Genomic DNA, 10,000 nt, shown 5'->3' on the forward strand with positions numbered 1-10,000 from the left:
TGTGTTCCTGTGCTACTACTGTGTTCCTGTGCTACTACTGTGTTCCTGTGCTACTACTGTTTTCCTGTGCTACTACTGTTCACACTGCACTTTTCTGCTTTTTTTGCACTTCTGGTTAGACGCTAACTGCATTTCGTTGTCTCTGTACTTGTACTCTGCACAATGACAATAAAGTTGAATCTAATCTAATCTAATCTACTACAGTGCACTTGTGCTACTAATGTGTTCCTGTGCTACTAATGTGTTCCTGTGCTACTACAGTGTTCCTGTGCTACTAATGTGTTCCTGTGCTACTACAGTGTTCCTGTGCTACTAATGTGTAGTACTGTACTATTTCGTTTTGGGAGAGCAGAGCTTGCGAGTTAGAATGTCATTGTACTGTCTTACAATAAATCCTGTATGCCAATACCGTATTCCAATACATATGACAATAACACTTTGACATGTGAAACTTCAGAGGTCACACATTTTTGGAACAACTCATGCGCACGCATGCACGCAAGCGCGCGCACACACACACACACACACACACACACACACACACACACACACACACACACACACACACACACACACACACACACACACACACACACACACACACACACACACACACACACACACACACACACACCATCTCCAGAGTGTCCCAGGACTCTGCAGCACTCTGGTCAAGGGGGATCTCTGGGAGGAGGAGCTGAGTTTGAGTGAAAGGGGCGGGGTCCCCGCTAACATCATCATCACCATGGGAACTGCCAGACTGACAGGTGTGGGTGTGGGCTGGGGTGGAGGACCCAGGCAGGAGGGCAGGGTTAGAATGCAGAAGCAGGAAGTCCTTTGCGGCGGCCGACGCCCGGTCTCTAATTGGCTGAACCAGCCTTTCCAGGGCGGGGCCATCCTCAAGGCGAACATGTCCACACAACTTCTCCATCTCTCTAATGTTAGCCCTGAGCTGCTACAGAGGGAGACAGAGAGGAGGGAGGAGAGAGAGAGAGAGAGAGAGAGAGAGAGAGAGAGAGAGAGAGAGAGAGAGAGAGAGAGAGAGAGTGAGAGAGAGAGAGACAGAGGAGAGGAGAGGAGAGAGAGGAGAGATTAAAACTAACCTAATTAGCATGTTCTTTATTTTTCTCAAATCAAACCAGTAGTCAATAGATTAATGAGAAGAAGCAACAATGGGGAGGGGTGCAGTTATGGTAAGGTAGACCCCCTCCCTCTCAATGAGCCTGGGGGTGACAGGCGGATTACAACCTACCCATCAGCAGCCAAGTCAGAGCAAGCTAGGGTCAGGAGGTCAACAGACAGTCAATAAAGGTTCCCGCTCACAGGCTAATTAGAAATGATGAATAAATACACACATGCATGCACACACGCACACACGCACACACACACACACACACACACACACACACACACACACACACACACACACACACACTAACACACTAACACATGCACACACGCACACACGCACACACACACACACACACACACACACACACACAGCAGCAGACTGGATTAACACTGAGCCAGTTTGGCCACAGGGACACACACACCTGTCAGCATGTTAATTACCATAGAAACACACAACATCACACACTCACAGACTACCACGTACAGGACAGTAACACCACACTAGATAAACCAAACACAACATTCACATACATATTTTGACACACACTAAATATTCTCTGTCTCTGTTTCCACTCTCCGGGAAGGTAGGGGGAAGGAGGGAAGGGGGTATTTGGGGGTGGGTAGCTAGCTGTTAGTCAATCAGTGGGGGAGAGACTCTCTCGCTTGCACAAACAGGGAGGAGGGATAGGGGGAATTGGGGGGTATGGGGTCCATCTAGAAATAGCACCCTTCTCTGCCAATCATACAGCCAACGATGAGATGAATTATGAGACTAAACATTCACACACACGCACGCACGCATACACACATACACACATACACACATCAAAGAGAAGAGCAACAGGAAGAGAAAGGTGGAGGGGCAGTGACAATAGAGAAGAGAGAGTGAGGGATGAATAGATGAGTGATGGATGAAAATAGAAGAGTGCAGACAGAAATACAGAGGGCAGAGGAGCCCACTTCCTGTGAGAAAGACACTTCCTGCCAAGAATGACGTGGGATTCTCTCTCTTTCTCTTTAGACCTGTCCCTTCCTTCCTTTCTTTCTTTCGCTCCCTCTCTGGGCCTGCATGATCTTGTGTATTATCACCCATCATCTTCAACTAACTTACACTGTAACACACATGCACGCACACACACACACACACACACATACACACACACACACACACACACACACACTGTTCAACTGACAGAAAACCCTCATGATCACACCATGTAGACACAGGAAAGCACTTTGCCCCTCCCATGGGTCATAGGGGTGATGGTAGGTGTGTGTGTGTGTGTGTGTGTGTGTGTGTGTGTGTGTGTGTGTGTGTGTGTGTGTGTGAGAGTGTTTGTGTGTGTGTGTGTGTGTGTGTGCTGAGTGGGGGGGGGGGGGGGTCCCTCACTTTGAGACATGAGGACCTTTTGAGACATGCGTACACAATGTTTACCTGCACAGTGCGGCTGGCATTGATGTGCTCCTGATGAAGGCGGTCCCATTGTTGGCTTTGCTGGAACTAGAAACAGAAAAAAGGTCAGTGTATCTGTATGAAAGTGTGTGTCAGTCTGCATGTGTGTGCCTGAGTCCCATACCTTCAGTATGTTGCTGTGGTGTCGCTGGAGCCTCTCCAGGTCTGTGGGCAGGGCCACTTTAGTGAACTTGTGGATGGGCGCCTCCAGACGCCTAAACGTCAGCTTGCCCCCCTCCTCCGCCATATCAACCTGACCCCTAACTCTGTGCCTTGGTCACACTCAAAGCTCTCTACAGGACAGGTGTATCCATCCATACACACCAGCTCAGCTACCTGAAATGCAGGCATAATATTACACATCAATCACACACACATCGACAAAGACACACACTGCTTAGAGATATAGTTAATAGTACATGACGTATTCAATATAATTACTAGCTAGCTGCTTCGATGTCTCAAACGTGTGTATAAGGACTTAAAACAGCAGCAATCGAGATTTAAAATAAGGACTAAAACTACCGTAAGCACACCAACTATCTAGTACGAACTTGAATGAGTGTGAAAAGTAATGTAAGCTAGCTGCAGGCTAAAAGTTACAATAGGTCGTTTAATTTAATACATTGACAACACAGGACACATTACTTACTTAAGTAAAAACACATCGGAGTGGATAACCTAAAGGATGTATTCATACATTTAGTTTCAAAACGTAACTGTTTCGAGTTAACTAACGTTATAGCTAGCTATATAAACCCAACTCTCAATTTCTGTTTGTAAACAACTCTCTTCCTTGTGCGCAGGAGAATTACTTCCGACCAAGAACATTGATAGAACTTTGTATCCCCTGTTTTCCCCCTGTTCTTTGAGAAGTTAAACAATAACCTTTCTGATTATTGAACTTGGTTAGGCTTGTGAAGTTCAATAGTCAGTGTTATAGCAAGAGATGAGGGACGGGATTATTATATAAAAAAAAAAAATCAAGAGAGAATTCAACTTTCATCGCAATATTGACTGTATGAATACTCAACTTCGATCCTGTCACGCAAATTACATCGATCATGTGTGACGCGCGAGGATGGCTGGATTTTCCATTCTGCCAGTGTGTGTATCGCACACACGCACGCACGCGCGCACGCACACACACACACACACACACACACACACACACACACACACACACACACACACACACACACACACACACACACACACACACACACACACAAACACACACACACCATTCTGCCGGGGTTTTGTGATGGCAGTGATGCTGCTGGCTGCTGTGTGCTGCTCTGGCTGGTGTACACAGGGTTAGTACCTGCTGAGGGTGGAGTGGTGCCCGGTGCTGTGGGTGGTCTGGGGCATTAGGGCAGTAGGCTTAGTGTGGATTAATATAATATATTGCCATCCAATAATAGCCGATCTGGGGCTGTTTATTGTCTTTATATTGTGTGTGTGTGTGTGTGTGTGTGTGTGTGTGTGTGTGTGTGTGTGTGTGTGTGTGTGTGTGTGTGTGTGTGTGGGAGGGTTCGGGTGTGTGTGTGCGTGTGTGTGGGTGTGTGTGTGTGTGCGTGCGTGTGTGTGGGTGGGTGTGTGGGTGTGTGTGTGTGTGTGCGTGCGTGCTGGCAGGTGTGTGTGTGTGTGTATGAGTGTATACATATTAAGGTCATTGGGTTGTTATGGTTACGAAATTGAGATCAACCGCAGAGCCTCGGACCCAACCCCTGCCTCCTGTTGTTGTGATGAGACAAGTCACCGACACCAACTTCAGAAGGCACAAGATGGGGATATGGAAACGCAGGGGTGGAGAACGGCCAACCGACCATATCTCTTCCTGCCTGTGTCTGTGTGTGTGTGTCTCTGAGTAGCATAGTGTGAGTGTGTAAGCGTATATGTTTCAGTGAGTGTGTAGGCCGACTGCATGTTGATGATATTAGGGTAAGGCCCCACTTGCACCTGCTGTGTGATAAGCATCATGCCTATGGAGGGCAGATCTGTAGTTTCTGTCTCTTTTTGAGCCCCAGCCTCCCTCACCTTTCACCTTTAACATTTACCTACGCCTCCCCTTTTTCTCCCCCCACACACACGCTTATTGCGCTGCACTCATGGTAAGCGTGTGAGGGGCCCCTCTGTCAATCAAAGCCCAGATAGAGCCTCAAACACCAAGCCTGCAGGGGAGCTCCCTAGGCGCTGTGTGTGTGTGTGTGTGTGTGTGTGTGTGTGTGTGTGTGTGTGTGTGTGTGTGTGTGTGTGTGTGTGTGAGTGTGTGTGTGCGTGCGTGTGCGTGCCTGCGTGAGTGTGTATGTGCATGCATGTTTGCATGTGTGTGTGTCCAGCCCCAAAAGGGGGACTCCCAGAGCAGAGCCACAGACTGAGGGGGAAGAGCTGAGCAGACAGTGAAAGTCTGAACACCCACACCACACAATAACAATATATTTGTGTATGTTAATGCATGTTATGGAGTATGTGTGTGGGTGTGTGGGGGTTTGTGTGTGAGTGTGAGTGTGTGTGTGCGTGCTTATGCATGTGCATCTGTGTGTGTCTGCAGTGGTAGGGCGCAGGTGCCACCCGTTCCAGGCTAATCCAGGAAGTGTGTCTCAGCAGGAGAGGAAGTCCATCAGTAGGGAGCCCCACCCACTCATGAATATCACATTAGACCCCCCTGATTTTACTTTAATAGTCATTACAGTCTCAGATAAAATACTTAGGATATATAAAATAGCATATATATCTTTTCTGTTTGAGCATACTTTCTCTTGTCAAGTTTGTCAGTGTTTTATGCTCACTCTAGCCTGCTACTGTGATTTTGATGTTACTGTTTGTAACATTCTTCAAATGTAAGATGTTCATATCTCAAATGGTCATTCTACTTAAATGTCGAAATAGAATTACATATAAACCTTGATCTGCCAGTGTGTGTGTGTGTGTGTGTGTGTGTGTGTGTGTGTGTGTGTGTGTGTGTGTGTGTGTGTGTGTGTGTGTGTGTTCTAATGGTAGCTCTAATTAAGACTCTGGGGGTATCTGCTATCTGTCAGCACTTGATCGATTGGCAGGGAGAGACTGACAGCTCCTTCTGTGTGTGTTTGTGTGTGTGTGTGTGTGTGTGTGTGTGTGTGTGTGTGTGTGTGTGTGTGGGTGTGTGTTTGTGTGTGTGTGTGTGTGTGTGTCTGTGTGTGTGTGTGTGTGTGTGTGTGTGTGTGTGTGTGTGCCTTTCACTCCTCTTGTTGAGCTCTCTGCTGTGTGTCTTGGTGTTATGTTACTCGTCACTCAACACATGCACACCACACACACACACACACACACACACACACACACACACACACACACACACACACACACACACACACACGCACACACTGTGTTCTGTTCCTTCACCTGTCAGATCATCCAACACAAGAGCATCCTCTCTGACAGAAGGACAAGGTGTCGGGCTGTTCAACACATGGTCCATCTGAAAATACAACTCTCGGTCGTATACACACCACGGCACAGCACAGCCACTTGACATGTCTCTCCTTTAGACCACCATTCAGAATATGCAAGTAGATATCCAACTGCTAGAGTTGCTGTGGGTAATCTTTAGAGAGTAGGGGGAGAATCTGCATTATAGAAAGACCATAGATTTAGGATTGGAAAATATGCTTTATTTGAAGTGTCACATTTGAGACTCAACAAGATGGCAGACAGCTGCGCCTGTCAATATTCTGAGTAGGAATGAACACACACACACACACACACACACACAAACACACACACACACACACACACACACACACACAAACACACACAGTTGAGTGGTGACAGTGGTGTGGCAGTGACAGTACAGATGGTGCAGAGTGTGTGGGTGTATGTGTGTGCATGTGTGAGTGTGCGTGTGTGTGTGTGTGTGTGTGTGTGTGTGTGTGTGTGTGTGTGTGTGTGTGTGTGTGAGTGAGTGAAGGCAGTGACAGTATGGACGGTGTGCTGTGAAATGTCACCATGGCGATCGATCCTGTTTAACGAGGCTGGAGGCTGATCTGGACCTCATGCTAACATGAACATCCCCCCTCCTCCCTCTTCATCCCCCCATCTTTCCTATCCTTACCCTCCTAATCCCCCTCTTCTCTGTGTAAGAGCCTGAGGGTCCCTGGGGGAAAGATGAGGCCCCTCATCTGTCAAGAGGCACATCCCTACCGTGCACACACACATACACACACACACACACACACACACACACACACACACACACACCCCATCTTATGCATGCACACACATAGGTTAATCATTCGTCTTTTCGTACTTGCATTTGTCGTGGTATTTATTTTAGTTTATAAGAGATGATGTCATAATCTTGTTTTCCTTGTTTTCCCGATGAAGAGCAGATAAGAGTCTGTGTGTAGTGAAAGATGAAGGGAGAAAACCACCAGACACAGTCAGACAGGATAATCAGAACTAGTTTATGATTTCAAAGTGCTGAACAGAAACTCCAGTGAACCAAAGAGAAAGAAAAATAATCAAACAGGAAACTCAAACCAAAGAGGGACATTGAAAAAGAAAACATTTTTTTTTCAGTTTTTTTCTCTTCTTCAAAAAACAATGCACAACTCGTACCACAATATTTGAAAAAGCTAAAAACACTTCAAAATATTAGTTTTGTATATATATATATTTATATATCTATAGAATTTGCTTATTTTTTCTTATTTCAAACCGCTGCCGTGAGTGTGTGAGTGGGTGGTGGAGGCCTGGGGAGATTCCCATAGAGTCACAGTCTGAGACACAAACACAGGCTATGACAGCTCATAACAGCTTATAACACACCATGCATATGATCCTGCTCCTCAACACGTACAAACAAAGACAGTATGCAAGAATGTCCTCCACACTCTCACACGACCTCCACTATATAAACATACAAAAAGGGCATGACTGCGGAATGTTTCACCCCTGCCCTTATAGCTATCCGTCGAGCACCCTCTCCTCCTCTTCTCCTTCTTTCTTCCTCCACTCAGGGAGTAGGGTGGGTGTGTGTCTGTGCTTCTCCCCCTTGGAGGGTGTAAGTGCTTTAAGCCAAATTCTGCTTGCGTTCATTCCTCCATAATCCTACTCGCCCCCTAATTTAAAAATATGAGTTAATAAAAAACATACTACAGCAAGTTCAAGTCTGAGTGACTCAGTCATCAATCGTTAGTGCGCAGTATCTCCTCTCCTCTTGTGAACATGAGACTGTCTCTCTCTCTGAGCTACAGACAGTACAGGATGAGTCTTAGTATTAAAATAATTTAGAGTTTGAAATGAAACCTTTCCTTATCTATCTGCTGTTCCTTTTTTTTTATAAGATAGCACTTAAGAAATTGCACTTAGATACAAGAGCCAAACACCATAGTCACTTCAATATGTTCAAAGTTCTGTTTTAATGCGTTCTGTTGAAGACTCCGTCATGTGTCTAAGCTCTCACACACACAGGCTGCTGTGTTAAACACACTCACGCCCAACAATGCTCTTGGCTGATGATACGATTCATTAAGAAAACGTCCCTGTTGCACAGGAGGAACCAAAAAAACAGAGCTTGTGTTTCCCTGGGACATCATCAGAGTGTTACAAGTTCATTCAAGTAGCCTGAAATCTCCCAGCTGCCCCCCCCCCCCCCCCCCCCCCCAAACAGATCGTCAGACCAGTACAGGCTTAACCAGGTCAAAACACAGACAACCTCTTTGTTCAGAAAAGTTTGTGTCTTCTTTTAACAAGACCAGATACAACCCAGACTGAGGGAGGACAGGAAAAAGTAATTTTTCACACATCTTCTCAAACCCCCTCATCCTCCCTCATACGACAAAAATCAGGATCAAATAAAAAGTGGCAAAGCATTTGAATAATAGTCTTTTTGTGTGAAAAGCATTTTGATTGGTTGTCCTTTTGAGCGAAAAGCGATTTGATTGGCTGTCTCTCTGCGTAAGTCAGAGGTCAGTAGGTCTCTCTCCTCTGGGCGTGTCTGCGTGCTCCTGGGGGCAGGATTAAAACAGGATGTGACATGTGTGTTCATGGGTGGAGTTAGGCCAGCCAGCATCAGTAGGGCAGAGTGTCCAGGAACCTGTCAATGAGGGGTGGGGGCGGGACCAGATCCTCCAGCTTCAGGTAGAAGATTCGTTGGAGTCCCTGGGTCCTCTGGGAACGAAGCTCTGCCCTCACGCCCAGCACGCGGCTCAGAGGGGGCGTGGCTTTGGAGGAAGAGGAGGGGCCAAAGCCCAGGTGATCCCTAAGGCAACAGACCACCTTATTCTGCAGCTCCTCAACGCGCTTAGAGTCCTTCAGGCCAGGGACCTGCTCTGTGGACACAGAGAGAAAGAGAGAGATATGTTACACACATACACATACAAAGAGAGACAGCAAGGGGGACATTAAACACCCACACACTCACAAACCAAAGCTCACCCAGCTGAAAGCACACAGAAATCACATCGTCTTTTATATTCAATTCCATCGCATTAGCCCCTGTGGCTCATGTTGTTAAACAGGCCTTAACCTGTCTCATTCACTCCAGATCAATACACCTCCTAACCGAATAAGTCCTCTGAATAGTATGTACACACACGCACACGCACACACACACACAGGCACACACACACACACACACACACACACACACACACACACACACACACTGGTTCACAAACACACTGGTTCACAAACACACATATGGATACACACACACACACACACACACACACACACACACACACACACACACACACACACACACACACACACACACACACACACACACACACACACACACACACACACACACACACAATCCCCCCACTCTAAGAGGTTGACATAAACACAAGTGCCCAGTGCTCAACAATTAGTAGATTATTCGGCCCTGTGAGCAGCCAAATGAGATTAGACACACACACTCTGCTGCCCATAGCAACCCTACTGGCACCTTGTCCAGCTTTAATGTGACACTAACTCATTCTGTAGAGAACAGGGTGTCCAGCCATCACACACACACACACACACACAAAACGCATGCACACACACGCTGACTGAGTGTATGTGACAGAGAGAGGGTGTGTGTGTGTGTGTGTGTGTGTGTGTGTGTGTGTGTGTGTGTGTGTGTGTGTATGTGTGTGTGTGTGTGTGTGTGTGGGTGTGTGTGTGTGTGTGTGTGGATGTGAGTGCTGCATGGTTGGAGGTTTGTGACAGTTTGAGCTGTCCATTATCTGTAGTTTATTTAATCTTTGTTTATGTGACTCTTTTGTCTGTACAGTGTTTACTGCAACAGAGTTGCTAACGGTCCTCTATTCATTCCAGCTTTCAGACCTCTTACACTCTCTCACTTCTCTCTTTCCCTTCTCACTATCCCTTCTTTTGCTTTCTATCTGTGTGAGCTCCTAGGGAGGGATCGATGGCTGTCTTTCTGCAGTG

The 10,000-nt window shown here is 46.6% G+C and overlaps 2 protein-coding genes across 4 annotated transcripts in view; both read right to left on the minus strand.

Annotated features, from left to right (window-relative positions):
• stx17 (syntaxin 17) overlaps positions 1-3,370 on the minus strand; it is a 9,354-nt gene extending 5,984 nt beyond the window's left edge. Inside the window, exons 1-4 of the mRNA XM_083678195.1 lie at positions 3,237-3,370; positions 2,709-2,920; positions 2,567-2,632; positions 635-955 (exon numbers count right to left, since the gene is read on the minus strand). Of these exons, the coding sequence (XP_083534321.1) occupies positions 635-955; positions 2,567-2,632; positions 2,709-2,831 (510 nt within the window). The 5' untranslated portion in view covers positions 2,832-2,920; positions 3,237-3,370. The remainder of the gene's footprint in view (positions 1-634; positions 956-2,566; positions 2,633-2,708; positions 2,921-3,236) is intronic.
• Positions 3,371-8,213: 4,843 nt separating this feature from the next.
• Positions 8,214-10,000, minus strand: part of nr4a3 (nuclear receptor subfamily 4, group A, member 3) — a 23,368-nt gene continuing 21,581 nt past the window's right edge. For all 3 annotated transcript variants that reach the window (XM_083678781.1, XM_083678780.1, XM_083678779.1), the window contains one exon: positions 8,214-8,895. In XM_083678781.1, the coding sequence (XP_083534907.1) occupies positions 8,636-8,895 (260 nt within the window). In that variant the 3' untranslated portion in view covers positions 8,214-8,635. The remainder of the gene's footprint in view (positions 8,896-10,000) is intronic.

The sequence above is a fragment of the Argentina silus genome (genome assembly GCF_951799395.1).
Source record: "Argentina silus genome assembly, chromosome: 10".
Taxonomy (NCBI): Eukaryota; Metazoa; Chordata; class Actinopteri; order Argentiniformes; family Argentinidae; genus Argentina; species Argentina silus.